Source organism: Bubalus bubalis, chromosome X (assembly GCF_019923935.1).
Source record: "Bubalus bubalis isolate 160015118507 breed Murrah chromosome X, NDDB_SH_1, whole genome shotgun sequence".
Lineage (NCBI taxonomy): Eukaryota > Metazoa > Chordata > Mammalia > Artiodactyla > Bovidae > Bubalus > Bubalus bubalis.
The window spans coordinates 105,659,949-105,681,356 of NC_059181.1; the positions used below are offsets into that span (position 1 = coordinate 105,659,949).

The 21,408-nt window shown below is 41.3% G+C and overlaps 1 protein-coding gene across 2 annotated transcripts in view; it reads right to left on the bottom strand.

Annotated features, from left to right (window-relative positions):
- The window catches only part of GAB3 (GRB2 associated binding protein 3), an 88,381-nt gene that overhangs the window by 35,238 nt on the left and 31,735 nt on the right, over positions 1-21,408 (bottom strand). For both annotated transcript variants that reach the window (XM_006041859.4, XM_006041858.4), the window contains exons 3-4: positions 20,087-20,300; positions 19,036-19,508 (exon numbers count right to left, since the gene is read on the bottom strand). In XM_006041859.4, coding sequence (XP_006041921.2) covers positions 19,036-19,508; positions 20,087-20,300 — 687 coding nt within the window. The remainder of the gene's footprint in view (positions 1-19,035; positions 19,509-20,086; positions 20,301-21,408) is intronic.

Below are 21,408 nucleotides of genomic sequence, written 5' to 3' on the forward strand. Positions count from 1 at the left end.
GCCATTTTGCTTTTTTGAATTTCTTTTCCATGGGGACGGTCTTGGTCCCTGTCTCCTGTACAATGTCATGAACCTCCGTCCATAGTTCATCAGGCACTCTATCTATCAGATCTAGTCCCTTACATCTATTTCTCACTTCCACTGTATAATCATAAGGGATTTGATTTAGGTCACATCTGAATGGTCTAGTGGTTTTCCCTACTTTCTTCAATTTAATCTGAATTTGGCAATAAGGAGTTCATGATCTGAGCCACAGTCAGTTCCTGGTCTTGTTTTTGCTGACTGTATACAGCTTCTCCATCTTTGGCTGCAAAGAATATAATCAGTCTGATTTCGGTGTTGACCATCTGGTGATGTCCATGTGTAGAGTCTTCTCTTGTGTTGTTGGAAGAGGGTGTTTGCTATGACCAGTGTGTTCTCTTGGCAAAACTCTATTAGCCTTTGCCCTGCTTCATGCTGTACTCTAAGGCCAAATTTGCCTGTTACTTCAGGTGTTTCTGGAGAAGGCAATGGCTCTCCACTCCAGTACTCTTGACTGGAAAATCCCATGGGCAGAGGAGCCTGGTAGGCTGCAGTCCATGGGGTTGCTAAGAGTCGGACACGACTGAGCGACTTCACTTTCACTTTTCACTTTCATGCATTGGAGAAGGAAATGGCAACCCACTCCAGTATTCTTGCCTGGAGAATCCCAGGGATGGGGGAGCCTGGTGGGCTGTCGTCTATGGGGTCGCACAGAGTCGGACACGACTGAAGCGACTTAGCAGCAGTAGCAGCCAGGTGTTTCTTGAATTCCTACTTTTGCATTCCAGTTTCCTATAATGAACAGGACATCTTTTTTGGGTGTTAGTTCTAAAAGGTCTTGGAGGTCTTCATACAACCGTTCAACTTCAGCTTCTCCATCATTACTGGTTGGGGCATAGGCTTGGATTACTGAATGGTTTGCCTTGGAAATGAACAGAGATCATTTTGTCGTTTTTGAGATTGCATCCAAGTACTGCATTTCGGACTCTTTTGTTGACCGTGATGGTTACTCCATTTCTTCTAAGGGACTCCTGCCCGCAGTAGTAGATATAATGGTCATCTGAGTTAAATTCACCCATTCCAGTCCATTTTAGTTCACTGATTCCTAGAATGTCGACATTCACTCTTGCCATCTCCTGTTCGACTACTTCCAATTTGCCTTGATTCATGGACCTGACATTCCAGGTTCCTATGCAATATTGCTCTTTACAGCATCGGACCTTGTTTCTATCACCAGTCACATCTACAACTGGGTATTGTTTTTGCTTTGGCTCAATCCCTTCATTCTTTCTGGAGTTATTTCTCCACTGATCTCCAGTAACATATTGGGCACCTACTGACCTGGGGAGTTCCTCTTTCAGTATTCTATCATTTTGCCTTTTCATACTGTTCATGAGGTTCTCAAGACAAGAATACTGAAGTGGTTTGCCATTCCCTTCTCCAGTGGCCCACATTCTGTCAGACCTTTCCACCATGACCCGCCCATCCTGGGTGGCCACACACGGCATGGCTTAGTTTCATTGAGTTAGACAAGGCTGTGGTCCATGTGATCAGATTGGCTAGTTTTCTGTGATTATGGTTTCAGTGTGTCTGCCCTCTGATGCCCTCTCACAACACCTACCATCTTACTTACAGCCCATGGGGTCACAAAGAGTCAGACATGACTGAGCGACTTCACTTTCAATTTCATTTCTTCTAGGTTGTCCACCTATGATTAAAACTCTTCAAAAAATGGGCAAAGAAGGAACCTACCTCAACACAATAAAGGCCATATATGATAAGCCTACAGCAAACATTATTCTCAATGGTGAAAAACTGAAAGCATTCCCCCTAAGATCATGAACAAGACAAGGGTGTCCATTTTCACCACTATTATTCAACATAGTTCTGGAAGTCTTAGCTGAAGCAATCAGAGAAGAAAGAGAGATAAAAGGTATCCAGATTGGAAAAGAAGAAGTAAAGCTCTCACTGTTTGCTGATGACATGATATTGTACATAGAAAACCCTAAAGATAGTATCAGAAAATTACTAGAACTAATCAGTGAATTTAGCAAAGTAGCAGGATACAAAATCAACACACAGAAATCACTTGCATTTTATATACTAACAATGAAAAATCAGAAAGAGAAATTAAGGAATCAATCCCATTCACCATTGCAACAAAAAGAATTAAATATCTAGGAATAAACTTACCTCATGAGACAAAAGAATTATACACAGAAAATTATAAGACACTAATGAAAGAAATCAAAGATGACATAAACAGATGGAGAGATATTCCATGTTCTTGGGTAGGAAGAATCAATATCATGAAAATGATTATACTACCAAACACAATCTACAGATTCAGCTTGATCCCTATCAAATTACCAATGACATTTTCATAGAACTAGAACAAAAAATTTCACAATTCATATGGAAACACAAAAGACCCCAAATAGCCAGAGCAGTTTTGAGAAAGAAGAATGGAGTTGGAGGAATCAACTTTCCTGACTTCAGATTATACTACAAAGGTACAATCATCAAGACAGTATGGTACTGGCACAAAAACAGAAATATAGACCAATGGAACAAGATAGAAAGCCCATAAATAAACCCATGCACCTATAGGTACCTTATTTTTGACAAAGGAGGCAAGAATATATAATGGGACAAAGACAGCCTCTTCAAAAAATAGTCCTGGGAAAACTGGACAGCTACATGTAAAAGAATGAAATTAGAACGCTTCCTAACACCATAAACAAAGATAAACTCAAAATGGATTAAAGACCTAAATGGAAGACCAGAAACTATAAAACTCTCAGAGGACAACATGGGCAGAACACTCGATGACATAAATCAAAGCAAGATCCTCTATGACCCACCTCCTAGAGTCATGGAAATAAAAACAAAAGTAAACAAGGGGGACCTGATTAATCTTAAAAGCTTTTGCACAGCAGAGGAAACACTAAGCAAAGTGAAAGGACAACTCTCAGAATAGGAGAAAATAATAGCAAGTGAACTGACAAAGGATTAATTTCCAAAATACACAAGCAGCTCATACAACTCAATACCAGAAAAACAAACAACCCAGTCAAAAAATGGGAAAAATACCTAAACAGATATTTCTCCAAAGAAGACATACAGATGGCTAACAAACACATGAAAAGATGTTCAACATTGCTCATTAATAGAGAAATGCAAATTAAAACTACAACTACCTCACACCAGTCAGCATTGCTATCATCAAAAATTCTGCAAACAATAAATGTTGGAGAGGGTGTGGAGAAAAGGGAATGCTCTTGCACTGTTGGTGGGAATGTAAATTGATACAGCTACTATGGAAGACAGTATGGAGATTCCTTTAAAAACTAGGAATAAAACCACCATATGACCCAGCAATCCCACTCTTAGGCATATACCCTGAGGAAACCAAAACTGAAAAAGACATATGTATCCCATTGTTCATTGCAGCACTATTTACAATAGCTAGAACATGGAAGGAACCGAGATGTCCATCAACAGATGAATGGATAAAGAATGGAATATTACACAGCCATAAAAAGGAACACATTTGAGTCAGTTCTTATGAGGTGTATGAACCTAGAGCCTATTATACAGAGTGAAGTCAGAAATAGAAAGATAAATATCGTATTCTAACACATATATACAGAATCTAGAAAAATGGTACTGAAGAATTCATTTACAGGGCAGCAATGGGGAAACAGACACAGACAATAGACTTATGGACATGGGGAGAGGGGAGGAGAGGATAAGATGTATGGAAAGAGTAACATGGAAACTTACATTACCATATGCAAAATAGATAGACAATGGGAATTTGCTGTATGGTTCAGGAAACTCAAACAAGGGCTCTGTATAAATCTAGAGGGGTGGGATGGGGAGGGAGATGGGAGGGAGGTTCAAATAGTAGGGGATATATGAATACCTATGGCTTATTCATGTTGAGTTTTGACAGAAAACATCAAAATTCTGTAAAGCAATTATCCTTCAATTAAAAAACAAATTGATTTTTTAAAATGGGGAGGAAAATGAATGGAGATTTTTACAAAAAAATCATAAGACAGCCAACAGGAACATGAAAAGATGTTCAACATCAGTAATTATTAGAGAAATCCAAATCAAAACTACAAGGAGATATCACCTCACATGTGTGAGAACGGCTATCATCAAAAAGACAACAAATAACAAGTGTTGGTGAGGATGTGGAGAAAAAGGAACCCTTGTACAACTGCTGGTGGGAACGTAAGCTGGTGTAGTCACCATGGAAAATATATGAAGGCTCCTCAAAAAACTTAAAATAGAGCTACCATGTGATCCAGCAATCCCATTCCTGAGCATTTATCAGGAAAAAAAAAAAGAAAACTCTAATTCAAAAAGACATATGTACTCCAATGTTCATAGTAGCACTACTCACAATAGCCAAGACAGAGAAGCAACTTAAGTGTCCATCAACAGATGAATGGATAAAGAAGATGCAACACATATATACAGTGAAATATTGTTGTTTTTCAGTCACTAAGTTGTCTCCAACTCTTTTTACCCAGTTCCTAACTCAAAACATAAAAGACAGTGAATCACTCAAGGAGAAAAAATGTGTACAGAAACTATGGTGTAACATACAAAAGATACTATGATAAAGGGTCAGACACAACTGAGCAACTAAACAACAAAAACAATCTGTAAAAATACTGAATCACTGTGTTATACACTTGAAAGGGAAACTAATATAATATTATAAATAATCAACTATACTTCAAAAAAAATTGGCCAGTGAAGTTCTTCATGTTAACAGGATAAAGGAGAAAAATCACATGGTCATAAAATATTTCAACAATTTCAATACCCCTTGATGATTAAAAAAATAACATTTAGCAAAGTAGGAATATCAGAGAATGTACTTAATCCAATGAACAGTATCTACAAAAGTTTCCTGCAAACCACATTACAACAGTGAAACACAGAAGTTTTCCAGGTGAGACCAGGAATAAGACAAGGATCCCAGTTATTAACAGTACTATTCAAAGATATCCTGGCCTTCCTAGCCCAAGCAGTGACATGAGAAAAAGAAAATGAAAGATACAGATGTTAGAAAAAACAGTTTTTAGTATTTGCATGTTATAAAGAAAAATGTAAGTAAATATACATTTAGAAAAGATAGGGGACTTCCCTGGTGGCCCAGTGGCTAAGACTCCCAACGCAGGGTGCCTGGGTTTTGATCCCAGTAGGGGAACCAGATACCACATGCTGCAACTAAGACCTAGCACTTCCAAATAAATAAATAGTAAAAAAAAAGAAAAGGTAGATATAAAAACCAAAATTTATTTTTATGCAATAGCAAAAAATTTTTTAAGTAAAATACCATTGACAATAACATAAAAAATAACAAATACATGGGAATATATTAATGAGATATGCAAGACTTCACTAAAAGCCATTAAAAACTATAGACACAAATAAAATAATAAGGATAATTTCCTGGTGTCTCAGTGGTTAGGACTCTGTGATTTCACTGCTCAGGATGCAGGTTCAGTCCCTGATCAGGGAACTAAGATCCTGGGAACAAGCCTGTGAGATGAGGCCAAAAATAGGTAGTAGCTGAAAGTGTGGAATGGGGAGAAAAAGAACTAGATGAAGGCAGTCAAAAAGTACAAACTTCCAGTTGTAAAATAAATACATATTTGGGAGGTAACGCATGACAAGATAAATAGAAATAACAGTGCTGCATGTTATATATGACAGTTGTTACAAGAGTAAATCCTAAGAGTTCTCATCAGAAGGAAGATTTGCTTCTATTTTTGTAATGTTATATCTATATGAGATGATAGATGCTCACAAAATTTGTGGTCATCATTTCATGATGTATATAAGTCAAATCATGCTGTGTTCCTTAAACTTACACAGTGTTGTATGTCAATTACATCTCAATAAAAGCAGAAGAAAAATAAAAGAAAGATAAAGGATATAGGCAAGGCAGATCACAGTGGGCCTTGCACACTATGGTAAGAAATTTACATTTTATTCCTAGTGCAGAGAAGTCATTAGATTGGTTTTTTAGCAAGGAACTGACTATCTGATTTAAATTTTTTAAGAGATCACTTGACTGCAGTGTGGAAAACAGATTAGAGGCAGACAAGCATAGTGGTGCCATGATATCAGGATAACGAATTGCATTACAGTAAATATATTCAGATTTCATTTATGCTTTAAAAAGAAGATGTAGTATGTACTTCTGTATTGTTTAACTTTTTCCAGTAAGAATTCATGCACTCCAAAAATAAAAAAATTAATAAAAATTTAAACTGAGGAATGTGTTTTGTTTAAGAGATTGCTGATTAATCACTTGAAATGGAAAACTTTAAGGAACAGAAACACTATAGACATGTCATATTTTATATTTAAGCAGCAAAGTAAGTCAGGAAACAAAACTTAGTAACTGTTAAACCTGGCGCATGAGATAAGAAAGCCTTCTTAAGTGATCAAGGCAAAGAAATAGAGGAAAACAACAGAATGAGAAAGACTAGCGACCTCTTCAAGAAAATTAGAGATACCAAGAGAACATTTCATGCAAAGATGAGCACAATAAAGGACAGAAACAGTATGGACCTAACAGAAGCAGAAGATATTAAGAAGAGGTGGCAAGAATACACACAAGAACTACACCAAAAAGATCTTCATGACCCAGATAACCACGATGGTGTGATCACTCACCCAGAACCAGACATCCTGGAGTGCAAAGTCAAGTGGGCCTTAGGAAGCATCACTATGAACAAAGCTAGTGGAGTTGGTGGAATTCCAGGTGAGCTATTTCAAATCCTAAAAGATGATGCTGTGAAAGTACACTCAATATGCCAGCAAATTTAGAAAACTCAGCAGTGGCCACAGGCCAGGAAAAGCTCAGTTTTCATTCCAATCTCAAAGAAAGGCAATGCAAAAGAATGTTCAAACTAATACACAATTACACTCATTTTGCACACTAGTAAAGTAATGCTAAAAATTCTCCAAGCCAGCCTTCAACAGTATGTGAACTGAGAACTTCCAGATGAGCAAGCTGGATTTAGAAAAGGCAGAGGAACCAATTTTGCAACCAAATTGCCAACAGCCATTGGATCATAGAAAAAGCAAGAGAATTCCAGAAAAACATCTACTTCTGCTTCATTGACTATGCTAAAGCCTTTGAGTGTGTGGGTCACAACAAATTGTGGGAAATTCTTCAAGAAATGAGAATACCAGATCACATGACCTGCCTCCTGAGAAATCTGTATACAGGTCAAGAAGCAACAGTTAGGGACTTCCCTGTTGGTCCAGTGGCTAAGACTCCATGTTCCAAAGGCAGTGGGGCATGGGTTCAATTCCTGGTCAGGGAACTAGATTCCACATGCTGCAAGTAAGAGTTTGCATGCCACAACTAAGACCTGGCACAACCAAATAAATAAATATTAAAAAAAAATTTTTTTAAAGACAGATGGCAGAGAAATAGGATGGGGAGACCAATTTCTCCCCCATAAATTCATCAAAAGAACATTTGAACACTGAGTAAATTTCACAAAACAACTTCTGAATGCCAGCAGAGGATATCAGGCACCCAGAGAAGCAGCCCATTGTCTTTGAAAGGAGGTAGTAAAAAATATAAAAGATAGAAAGATAGACAAAAGAGGTAGGGATGGAGATCCGTCCCAGGAAGGGAGTCTTAAAATAGAGAGAAGTTTCCAAACACCAGGAAACACTCACTGGCGAGTCTGTGGTGAGCCCTGGAAACACAGAGGGCAACATAACCGGGAGAAAAAATAAATAAATAATTAACACCCACAGGTTTACGTGCCTAACGGTAACTCCCTGCGGAGAAGCAGTGCAGACGCCTGCATCTGCCACTAGCAAGCGGGGGCTGGGCAGGGAGGCGTGGACTGCATTGCTTAGACTAAGGACCGGGCCTGAATGCCCCAAGGGCAATCTGAGGGAACTAACTTGAGATAGGAAACCAGATTGTGGGACAGCTACCCTGTGAAAAGCCCTAATCTAAGACACCACCAGGCCTGCTCACAGAACAAAGGACTGAGCAGAGCTAGCCGCCTGCGGACCAGCCCATCCCCCTCCGGAGACACATAGGTGAGGGCAGCCAGAGCCAGAAGGGGGCAATTGTGGCCCCAGAGAGGCATTATCTACCAAACTGCAAGCAGGCTTGTTGCTAACCAATACTTCTTGGGATTCTGGACGGTCAAAATCTGCTTGAGAAGGTGCGCCGGTTGTACACCCAGAAAACCAAGCGGCAGGGACCGGGGAGGCAATAAGTCGCAGCAACCACACTCGCCAAACACCTGGTCACCTGAGCTGCTAGGACCTGGGAAGGGCACAAAACGGAGGCCCAAAACGCAGGCCCAACCGAGTCTGCGCCTCTGAGGAGTACCCAAGTACCTGAACCTGAGCAGCTTAGACCTCTTAAGTGCATTTAACCCAGGGCCGGCCTGAAATAGTTCCCAGCAGAGCAACCTAGAGCCTAAGCAGTGTAGACAAGGAAAGCACACACGCTGTGAGCGGGGAAAAAACCAGTGTGGCTGAGACACTGTGAGCACATGCCAGTGTTATTTGTTTGCAATGTTCCTCCCTCCCCACAGCATGGCTGAACAAGTGAGCCTAAAAAAGTGGCCACCACCACCCCCTTGTGCTAGGGTGGAAATTAGGCACTGAAGAGGCCAGCAAACAGAAGAAGCTAAAAACAGAAGGAACCGCCTTGGAAGTGACAGGTGCAATAGATTAAAACCCTGTAGTTAGTATCGACTACATAGGAAGGGACCTATAGATCTTGAGAAGTATAAGCCGGATCAAGGAACTATCTGAAAATGAACTGACATACTATTATCATTCTTTAATTTTTTTTATTTTTAAGTCCTTGATTACTCCTTTAATTTTCATTTTTATAACATACTATTACTTTGCAAAAAAAGACCCAATTTTTTAAAGCAAACTTCATACATATATTTTATAATTTTTGTGACTTTTTTTCTTTAATATTGTATTTTTGAAAATCCAACCTCTAGATTTTTAATTTCTGCTTTTTGGTATTTGTTATCAATTTTCTACCTTTAAGAACCCAATCTTCAGTACCCATTTTTACTTGGGAGTGAGACTACTGGCTTGACTGCTCTCTCCCCCTTTGGACACTCCTTTTTCTCCACCAGGTCGCCTCTATCTCCTCCCTTCCCCTTCTCCTCTCTACCAAACTCTGTGAATCTCTTTGTGTGTTCTGGATGGTGGAGAACACTTAGGGAACTGATTACTGGCTGGATCTATCTCTCTCCTTTTGATTCCCCTCTTTATCTTCCTGGCCACCTCTGTCTCCTTCCTCCTTCTTCTATTCTCGGTATAATTCCATGAACATCTCTACGCGGTCCAGACTGTGGAGCACACATGAGGAAGTGATTACTGGCTAGCTTGCTCTCTCCTCTTTTGATTCCTCCTTATCTCATCCTGGTCACCTCTATTTCCCTCCTCCCTCTACTCTTCTCCATGTAACTCTGTGAACCTCTCTGGGTGCCCCTCACTGTGGAGAAACTTTTCATCTTTAACCTAGATGTTTTATCAATGGTGCTGTATAGATGGACAAGTCTTGTGGCTACTGTAAAAATAATACCGAAAACCAGAAGCAGGAGGCTTAGTCCAAATCTGGAGAACACAAGAGAACTCCTGACTCCAAGGAACATTAATCAATAGGAGCTCATCAAATGCATCCATACCTACACTGAAACCAAGCACCACCCAAGGGCCAACAAGTTCCAGAGCAAGACATACCATGCAAATTCTCCAGCAACACAGGAAAATAGCCCTGAGCTTCAATATACAGTCTGCCCAAAGTCACTCCAAACCCACTGACATCTCATAACTCATTACTAGAAACTTCATTGCACTCCAGAGGAAGAAATCCAGCTCCACCCACCAGAACACCGACAAAAGCTTCCCTAACCAGGAAACCTTTACAAGGCACCTGTCCAAACCCACCCACAGAGAGGAAACTCCACAATAAAGATAACTCCACAAACTGCCAGAATACGGAAAGGCCACCCCTAACACAGCAATATAAACAAGATGAAAAGGCAGAGGAATACCCAGCAGGTAAAGGAACAGGACAAATGCCCACCAAACCAAACAAAAGAGGAAGAGAGAGGGAATCAACCTGATAAAGAATTCCGAATAATGATAGTGAAAATGATCCAAAATCTTGAAAACAAAATGGAGTTACAGATAATTAGCCTGGAGACAAGGATTGAGAAGATGCAGAAAGGTTTAACAAGGACCTAGAACAAATAAAAAAGAGTCAATATATAATTAATAATGCAATAAATGAGATAAAAAACACTCTGGAGGGAACCAGCAGTAGAATAACGGAGGCAGAAGAAAGGATAAGCGATGTAGAAGATGGAATGGTAGAAATAAATGAAAGAGAGAGGAAAAAGGAAAAATGAATTAAAAGGAATGAGAACAATCTAAGAGACCTCTGGGACAAAGTTAAATGCCCCAACATTCAAATCATAGGAGTCCCAGAAGAAAAAGACAAAAAGAAAAACCATGAGGAAATACTTGAGATAATAGTTGAAAACTTCCCTAAAATGGGGAAGGAAATAATCACCCAAATCCAAGAAACCCAGAGAGTCTCAAACAGGATAAACCCAAGGTGAAACACTCCAGGACACATATTAATCAAATTAACAAAGATCAAACACAAAAAACAAATATTAAAAGCAGAAAGGGAAAACCAACAAATAACACACAAGGGGATTCTCATAAGGATAACTGCTGATCTTTCAATAGAAACTCTCCAGGCCAGGAGGGAATGGCAGGACATACTTAAAGTGATGAAAGAAAATAACCTACAGCCAAGATTACTGTACCCAGCAAGGATCTCATTCAAATATGAAGGAGAAATCAAAAGCTTTACAGACAAGTGAAAGCTGAGAGAATTCAGCACCACCAAACCAGCTCTTCAACAAATGCTAAAGGATCTTCTCTAGACAGGGAACACAGAAAGAGTGTATAAACTCGAACCCAAAACAATAAAGCAAATGGCAATGGGATCATACTTATCAATAATTACCTTAAATGTAAATGGGTTGAATGCCCCAAACAAAAGACAAAGACTGGCTCAATGGATACAAAAACAAGACCCCTATATATGTTGTCTACAAGAGACCCACCTCAAAACAAGGTACACATACAGACTGAAAGTGAAAGCCTGGAAATAGATATTCCACGCAAATAGAGACAAAAAGAAAGCAGGAGTAGCAATACTCATATCAGATAAAATAGACTTTAAAACAAAGGCTGTGAAAAGAGACAAAGAAGGACACTACATAATGATCAAAGGATAAATCCAAGAAGAAGATATAACAATTATAAATATATATGCACCCAACATAGGAGCACCACAATATGTAAGACAAATGTTAACAAGTATGAAAGGGGAAATTAACAATAACACAATAATAGTGGGAGACTTTAATACCCCACTCACACCTATGGATAGATCAACTAAACAGAAAATTAACAAGGAAACATAAACTTTAAATGATACAACAGACCAGTTAGACCTAATTGATATCTATAGGACATTTCACCTCAAAACAATGAATTTCACCTTTTTCTCAAGCACAAACGGAACCTTCTCCAGGGTAGATCACATCCTGGGCCATAAATCTAGCTTTGGTAAATTCAGAAAAATTGAAATCATTCCAAGCATCTTTTCTGACCACAATGCAGTAAGATTAGATCTCAATTACAGGAGAAAAACTATTAAAAATTGCAACATATGTCTCTTTCAATTCTGGTTTCCTCAGTGTGTATGCCCAGCAGTGGGATTGCTGGATCATAAGGCAGTTCATCGCAGCACTGTTTATAATAGCCAGGACATGGAAGCAACCTAGATGTCCATCAGCAGACGAATGGATAAGAAAGCTATGGTACATATACACAATGGAGTATTACTCAGCCATTAAAAAGAATACATTTGAATCAGTTCTAATGAGGTGGATGAAACTGGAGCCTATTATACAGAGTGAAGTAAGCCAGAAAGAAAAACACCGATACAGTATACTAACGCATATATATGGAATTTAGAAAGATGGTAACAATAACACTGTATACGAGACAGGTAAAGAGACACTGATGTATAGAACAGTCTTATGGACTCTGTGGGAGAGGGAGAGGGTGGGAAGATTTGGGAGAATGGCATTGAAACATGTAAAATATCATGTATGAAACGAGTTGCCAGTCCAGGTTCTATGCACGATACTGGATGCTTGGGGCTGGTGCACTGGGACGACCCAGAGGGATGGAATGGGGGAGGGAGGAGGGAGGAGGGTTCAGGATGGGGAACACATGTATACCTGTGGCGGATTCATTTTGATATTTGGCAAAACTAATACAATTATGTAAAGTTTAAAAAATAAAATAAAATTAAAAAAAATTAAAAAAAAATTGCAACATATGGAGGCTGAACAACACACTGCTGAATAACCAACAAATCACAGAATAAATCAAAAGAGAATCAAAATATGCACAGAAACAAATGAAAACGAAAACACAACAACCCCAATCCTGTGGGACACTGTAAAAGCAGTGCTAAGGGGAAGGTTCATAGCAATACAGGCATACCTCAAGAAACAAGAAAAAAGTCAAATAAAGAACCTAACTCTACACCTAAAGCAACTAGAAAAGGAAGAAATGAAGAACCCCTGGGTTAGTAGAAGGAAAGAAATCTTAAAAATTAGAGCAGAAATAAATGCAAAAGAAACGAAATAGACCACAGCAAAAATCAACAAAGCCAAAAGCTAGTTCTTTGAGAGGATAAATAAAATTGACAAACCATTAACCAAACTCATCAAGACAAAGGAAGAAAAATCAAATCAATAAAATTAGAAATGAAAATGGAGAGATCACCACATACAACACAGAAATACAAAGGATCATAAGAGACTATTATCAGGAACTATATGCAAATAAAATGGACAACTTGGAAGCAATGGACAAATTTTTAGGAAAGTACAACTTTCCAAAACTGAACCAGGAAGAAATAGATAACAGACTCATCACAAGCATGGAAATTGAAGCTGTAATCAGAAATCTTCCAGCAAACAAAAGCCCTGGTCCAGATGGAACACTGTGGAGATTCCTTAAAAAACTGGAAATAGAACTGCATATGACACAGCAATCCCACTGCTGGGCAAACACATGGAGGAAACCAGAATTGAAAGAGCCACATGTACCCCAATGTTCATCACAGCACTGTTTATAACAGCCAGGACATGGAAGCAACCTAGATGTCCATCAGCAGACAAATGGATAAGAAAGCTGTGGTACATATACACAATGGAGTATTACTCAGCCATTAAAAAGATTACATTTGAATCAGTTCTAATGAGGTGGATGAAACTGGAGCCGATTATACAGAGTGAAGTAAGCCAGAAAGAAAAACACCAATACAGTATACTAATGCATATATAGGAATTTAGAGAGATGGTAACAATAACACGATAAGAGAGACAGCATAATAAACACAGATGTATAGAACAGTCTTTTGGACTCTGTGGGAGAGGGGGAGGGTGGGATGATATGGGAGAATGGCACTGAAACACATATATTATCATATGTGAAACAAATCACCAGTCCAGGTTTGATGCATGATACAGGATGCTTGGGGCTGGTGCACTTGGATGACCCAGAGGGATGGGATGGGGAGGGATGTGGGAGGGAGAGTCAGGATGGGGAACAGGTGTACACCCATGGTGGATTCATGTCGATGTATGGCAAAACCAATACAATATTGTAAAGTAATTAGCCTCCAATTTAAATAAATAAAGAAAGAAAGAAACAACAGTTAGAAAAGGACATGGAACAATGGATCAGTTCCAAATTGAGAAAGGAGTAGTATGTCAAGGCTGTCACCCTGCTTATTTAACTTATATGCAGAGTACATCATGAGAAATGCCAGGCTGAATGAAGCACAAGCTGGAATCAAGATTGCTAGGAGAAATATCAATAATCTCAGATATGCAGATGACACCATCCTTATGGCGGAAGTGAAGAAGAACTAAAGAGCCTCTTGATGAAAGTGAAAAGAAGAGAGTGAAAAAGCTGGCTTAAAACTCAGTATTCAAAAAACAAAGATCATGGAATCCAGTCTCATCACTTCATGGCAAATAGATGGGGAAACAATGGAAATATTTATTTTCTTGTGCTCCAAAATCGCTGCAGCCACGAAATTAAAACACACTTCCTCCTTGGAAGAAAAGCTATGACAAACCTAGGTAGCATATTAAAAAGCAGAGACATTACTTCGCTAACAAAGGTCTGTATAGTCAAAACTATGGTTTTTCTAGTAGTCATGTGTGGATGTGAGACTTGGACCATAAAGAAAGCTGACTGCTGAAGAATTGATGCTTTTTTGAACTGTGGTGTTGGAGAAGACTCATGAGAGTCCCTTGGACTGCAAGGAGATCAAACCAATCAATCCTAAAGGAAATCAACCCTGAATATTCCTTGGAAGGACTGATGCTGAAGCTGAAGCTCCAATACTTTGGCCACCTGATGCGAAGAACCAACTCATCAGAAAAGACCCTGATACTGGGAAAGACTGAAGGCAGGAGAAGGGGATGACAGAGGATGAGATAGTTGGATGGCATCACCAACTTGATCGACATGAGTTTGAGCAAACTCTGGGAGATAGTGGAGGACAGGGAAGCCTGGCATGCTGCAGTCAATGGGGTCACAAAGAGTCCGACATGACCGAGTGACTGAACTGAACTGGGGGATGGATACATGGGAGTTCATCATACCGTCTCCTACTTTTGTAAATGTGTGAAATTTCCAATAATACAGTTGTATTTTAAATCTTTTTAAGGGATTCAGGGTGGGGAAATTAAGAGAGTTAAAGATAGTTTATTTAGATTTTTTAAAGATAATTACTTTTTAAAAAATTTATTTATTTTTATTAGAGGCTAATTACTTTACAATATTGTACTGGTTTCTAATATAACCTTTAAAGCCATAAACACAGTTCCTAGTGTAAAATATAAAAGATAGTGCATCATTCAAGTAAGAAAAATATGTACAGAAACTATAGTAAAATACTAGATAATGAAGTAGGGATCAAATAAACATGGAGATAAAGTGCTATGTACAGGATCTGGGAAGCAGTCAGCCTAGTACAGGAGGTATAATTCATTACAGGGGTGTGTTGACAGATATGTATGTGTTCTCCACATTTGGGGGAGAGGAGGAGCTGTTTTCAAAATCGCATGAAGATTTTGCACATTTACATATTCAGTCAGTTCAGTTCAGTTCAGTCACTCAGTCGTGTGTCCAACTCTTTGCGACCCCATGAATTGCAGCACGCCAGGCCTCCCTGTCCATCACCAACTCCTGGAATTCACCCAAACTCATGTCCATCGAGTCGGTGATGCCATCCAGCCATCTCATCCTCTGTCATCCCCTTCTCCTCCTGCCCTCAATCCCTCCCAGCGTCAGAGTCTTTTCCAATGAGTCAACTCTTTGCATCAGGTGGCCAAAGTATTGGAGTTTCAGTTTTAGCATCAGTCCTTCCAAGAACACCCAGGACTGATCTCCTTTAGAATGAACTGTTTGGAACTCCTTGCAGTCCAAGGGACTCTCAAGAGTCTTCTCCTACACCACAGTTCAAAAGCATCAATTCTTCAGCGCTCAGCTTTCTTCACAGTCCAGCTCTCACATCCATACACGACTACTGGAAAAACCATAGCCTTCACTAGATGGACCTTTGTTGGCAAACTAATGTCTCTGCTTTTGAATATGCTATCTAGGTTGGTCATAACTTTCCTTCCAAGGAGTAAGCGTGTTTTAATTGCATGGCTGCAATCACCATCTGCAGTGATTTTGGAGCCCCAAAAAATAAAGCCTGACACGGTTTCCACTGTTTCCCCATCTATTACTCATGAAGTGATGGGACCAGATGCCATGATCTTCGTTTTCTGAATGTTGAGCTTTAAGCCAACTTTTTTACTCTCCTCTTTCACTTTCATCAAGAGGCTTTTGAGTTCCTCCTCACTTTCTGCCATAAGGGTGGTGTCATCTGCATATCTCAGGTTATTGATATTTCTCCTGGCAATCTAGATTCCAGCTTGTGCTTCTTCCAGCCCAGAATTTCTCAAGATGTACTCTGCATATAAGTTAAATAAGCAGGGTGACAATATACAGCCTTGTATATTGTGGCCCACTGGAGAAGGGAATGGCAAACAACTTCAGTATTCTTGCCTTGAAAACCTCATGAACAGTATGAAAAGGCAAAATGATAGGATACTGAAAGAGAAACTCCCCAGGTTGGTAGGTGCCCAATATGCTACTGGAGATCAGTGGAGAAATAACTCCAGAAAGAATGAAGGGATGGAGCCAAAGCAAAAAACAATACCCAGTTGTGGATGTGACTGGTGATAGAAGCAAGGTCCGATGCTGTAAAGAGCAATATTGCATAGGAACCTGGAATGTTAGGTCCATGAATCAAGGCAAATTGGAAGTGGTCAAACAGGAGATGGCAAGAGTGAACGTCAACATTCTAGGAATCAGCGAACTAAAATGGACTGGAATGGGTGAATTTAACTCAGATGACCATTATATCTACTACTGTGGGCAGGAATCCCTTAGAAGAAATGGAGTAGCCATCACGGTCAACAAAAGAGTCTGAAATGCAGTACCTGGATGCATTCTCAAAAACGACAGAATGATCTCTGTTCGTTTCCAAGGCAAACCATTCAATATCACAGTAATCCAAGTCTATGCCCCAACCAGTAACACTGAAGAAGCTGAAGTTGAATGGTTGTATGAAGACCTCCAAGACCTTTTAGAACTAACACCCAAAAAAGATGTCCTTTTCATTATAGGGGACTGGAATGCAAAAGTAGGAAGTCAAGAAACACCTGGGGTAACAGGCAAATTTGGCCTTGGAATATGGAATGAAGCAGGGCAAAGGCTAATAGAGTTTTGTCAAGAGAACACACTGGTCATAGCAAACACCCTCTTCCAACAACACAAGAGAAGACTCTACACGTGGACTTCACCAGATGGTCAACACCAAAATCAGATTGATTATATTCTTTGCAGCCAAAGATGGAGAAGCTGTATACAGTCAGCAAAAACAAGACTGGGAGCTGAGTGTGGCTCAGATTTACATATTACATTTCCTCAAAGTAAAGATCAGATCAATATACTGAATACAAGATTCCACATTACTTGAGGAAGACATTTGGGTTGAGATAAACCATTAGTCATAATGATTTCCTTATCCAGTCATGAAAATATTTAATAGGAAAGATGTGACACAGAAAAATATTAAACACCTATTATATGCTGGAACCAACAATGTGGTGGATACTCATTTCAACTGATTTTCAAAAGAAACCTCCCAGTTAGCCAGACACTCTTCACTGAGAGCCGTGGTGGCTTCCTGTTCGACACTGTTTGGGAAGAACCAACAAGGTGGCTGAATCCCGAAATCCTCATGACATCAAGAAATTAAACCATGATGACTGAGAGAGCAAGAGGCAGAATGCAATAGAATGCGTGCTACACCCTTGAAAAAAAGGGTGCATCAGTCCCTACTGGAACCATGCCAACTGACCACTGACAACACAACTTCTGCTTGCATCATTTCACCAAGACTCATCACCTGAATAAGAGGGGAGATCCTTCAACAAACTCGGTGACCATGACAGCAACCTGCCCAAGATGGGGTCTCTCAGTATGGCATTTCAGTCTCTCTTTGACGAGCACACCTTGGAACACAGTGACAATGAGAGCCAGCCTCAGGGAGGGTGACTTCCCTGGCCACCAAGGTGAGACGTGAATGTCTTTACCTTTATCTTTACCTTTTCTATAAGGTAATGATCTTTACCTTTCCAATAAGTTGCAGCAAAAGATCCACTTAAGTGCTTTCGTTTCCACTCTTCCTTCCAATAAAATAAGTTGGCTTAAGCTCCACATTCAGAAAACTAAGATCACGGCATCTGGTCCCATCACTTCATGGTAAAGAGTTTTAGCCTCTGTTTACTTTCATGCAAAAGAACACAACATTTGGATGGAGGTGCAGCAGGAGAGAAGGAGAGAGAGAGTGTGCACAGAACCCCATGGGAATCAATAGATTTCCAGAAAAAGGCCAAAGGGGGCTCCAGGAGGGCATGCCAATGGACCAAGCTGAGATGGCTAGGTTAGCGTCACCTCGATGGTGATAGCTTGGCCAAAAGCACTTCAGCTTAGCTTGGGAGAAGTTGGAAAGAACACGTCAGGTGGCATGAAGGATGAGGCTGATGGAATTGTTGACAACTAGAAGACAAGATGGAGAAGGCAACGGCACCCCACTCCAGTACTCTTGCCTGGAAAATCCCATGGGCAGAGGAGCCTGGTAGGTTGCAGTCCATGGGGTCGCTAAGAGTCGGACACGACTGAGCGACTTCACTTTCACTTTTCACTTTCATGCATTGGAGAAGGAAATGGCAACCCACTCCAGTGTTCTTGCCTTGAGAATCCCAGGGATGCGGGAACCTGGTGGGCTGCCGTCTATGGGGTCACACAGAGTCAGACACGACTGAAGTGACTTAGCAGCAGCAGCAGCAGAAGACAAGAGCTCCGCTCTCCTCCCTCGGCAGAAGCCAAAGACACTACCTTCTGTACCAAGTGGTCCCTGAGTGGCTCCAAATGAACACCAGGAGCCTGGTCTCAGGAGGGGAGGCCATCACATGGGCAGGGGCATGGCTAGGGCACCAGGAATCTGAGTTTTTTCAGCATCTACAGGGACCAAGGATATCTTCCAGTCTGCAGACAGAGATGAGCAGGGGGACGCTGGGATCGGGGTGGGGGTTTTCCGGATGTGCACTTCCACCTAGGGCCTGACCCCGCTAGGACACCGGAATGGCCTGAGGAAAGGACGCTGACATGGAAACACAAAGCAAAGAGGAGCCGGCTGCTGCCAGTACCTGAAGTTTAGCATCATCCAGCACTTACCTTTCCAGGTCCTCATGTCATCTAAACCGGAAAGGGAGATTCTTCTGGGCACCACAGTGCCTTCTGGCTTCTTGAGACTACTGGGCCCTCTGCACAGGAACTGCTCCTTGTGCCACCATTCAGAGAGATGGCTCGGCTTAGGGGGGCGAGGAGGGGGTATGTTAGACATCACGTCTAGTTCTTTTACCCCATAGGGCAAGGAAGCTTGGTTTTGATCAAACCAAGAATTTAAGGAAGTTTCCCCCAGTGGTAAAGCAAAGTGGTCCCTGGATGGGCCATTGACATCTTTCATCCAGATCAGGGTGGCCTGGGGCCTCATGGAGGGGGCCTCCTGAGACCCGTTCCCAGGGTGCGAAGGGCAGGCCAGGCTCCCAGAGGGTGGCGGCTGTGGGCAGTCCACAAAGACGTCGTCAAAGGAAGCCTGCTCCAGTGAGCGCTCTGAGTTTGACCAGCTGTCACATCTGGTGGGGAGACTGAGGGAAGAAAAGCACAGACATTTGACTGAAAGGTCACAAGTCCCCACAGCGGCTGTTGGTACTGCTACACCTTTGGCAGAAGTTTGAAGGAGAAAGCCACCCACCCACCGCAAAGCCATGCTGTGGGGGAAAAAAGGCCATGCTGCCATCATGCCCCCTACTCTAATGTTGCCATTTTTTTTTTAACTTTTATAGTGACATTCCCTTCACACCCCTCAGTGACAGCAACCCCTTGATGCAGGGGGAAAAAAAAAAAAGGTTTGTTGATTTTTCTCATCATCTAAGTGGAAGATACAAATGAAAATGCAAGGTTAGAAATGAAAGCCACAACGCCAAAATGCCTGAGTCATTCTGTTTGGTGTACCACATGCTTCGGCCTTGATAGTGGTTGATAGGGATCTGGCCCTGCCCTGGTGGCAGCAGGAAGCGAGGGGAGCAGAGATACACCCATACACCCACTAGAAGATGCTACAGCTAAACGGCCTGATTTGCAGCGAGGGCATGGCAGTCACAGAGGCTGCAAGAGGAAGCAGTGTGGGTTCTGCCAATAGAGGAGGCCGGGCGCAGAGGCATACCTGGCGTGGTGCAGTCTTCCCGTCTCGCAGTTGGATAGAATCAGATAATCAGGAAGCAAGAACAACTCTGACTCACTTCTGGTTTCCTCAGTGGCTACAGTACTAGTGCTCAGGTCATCTCTTGGCAGGGAGCAGACAGCAGGGTTGGTGAGAAGGGAGCTGGAGGGGGAGGGCTGTGCGGAGGAGGGGGCGCGACAGCCACTCTCCATGGAATCTGCAGGACAAATCGTTTCCCAGCAGAATGTTTAAGAATGGCTAGAACACAGTTTCTCAGATGGCATCTAAGAAGCCAAACAGAAGATGAAAATCACAGCTGGTGTTTGTACTGATGGAGAAGACCATTTCCCCAAGCTATAAACAACGTCTGGGGAAGAAGGCCAATGTTCCAAGAGTGAAGTGTTGAATCAACTAAGGGCAAAATAAAGCAATCATTCTTGGCCTAAAAATCTGCAGATAGTCTACACACAGCTTCTTCATGGCCCTCAGCCACAACTCTGCATTCATCACTGTTTATTCACTCAACAAATATACACATATATATGCATAACAAATATATATACGTATACTTACATATGTATTTGGGCACATGTGCAGGCATGCAGATATAGACATATATGTCTACTTATGTCTATATAGATACCTTCTCTTGCACCTACTATGTGCATGGGACTGTTCTAACTTTGCCAGCCAAGGCAAAGACTCTGCCCCCATTGGCATTTACAGCCCACCAGAGGAGAGAGACAAGTAACACATAAAGAGCAGTGTTTACGCTCAGAGTACCTCTGCCACACAGTTGGTCTGGGGATGAGAAGAGCTAATACACAAAAGCATTTAATGGAGTTACTGGCCAGGGTACACATGATGTGCTGCCTACCTATGGTTACCAGAGACAGAACCAAACACTCTATGTGAGAAGCCACAATACAGCCCCTTCAGGCTTGGTTCTCAGATGAAGAGGAATCAACCCCTACAGTTCAGTTCAGTTCAGTCACTCAGTCATGTCCGACTCTTTGCAACTCCATAAATTGCAGCACGCCAGGCCTCCCTGTCCATCACCAACTCCCGGAGTTCATTCAAACTCACATCCATTGAGTCTGTGATGCCATCCAGCCATCTCATCCTCTGTCGTCCCTTTTTCCTCCTGCCCCCAATCCCTCCCAGCATCAGAGTCTTTTCCAATGAGTCAACTCTTCACATGAGGTGGCCAAAGTACTGGAGTTTCAGCTTTAGCATCATTCCTTCCAAAGAACACCCAGGACTGATCTCCTTTAGAATGGACTAGTTGGATCTCCTTGCAGTCCAAGGGACTCTCAAGAGTCTTC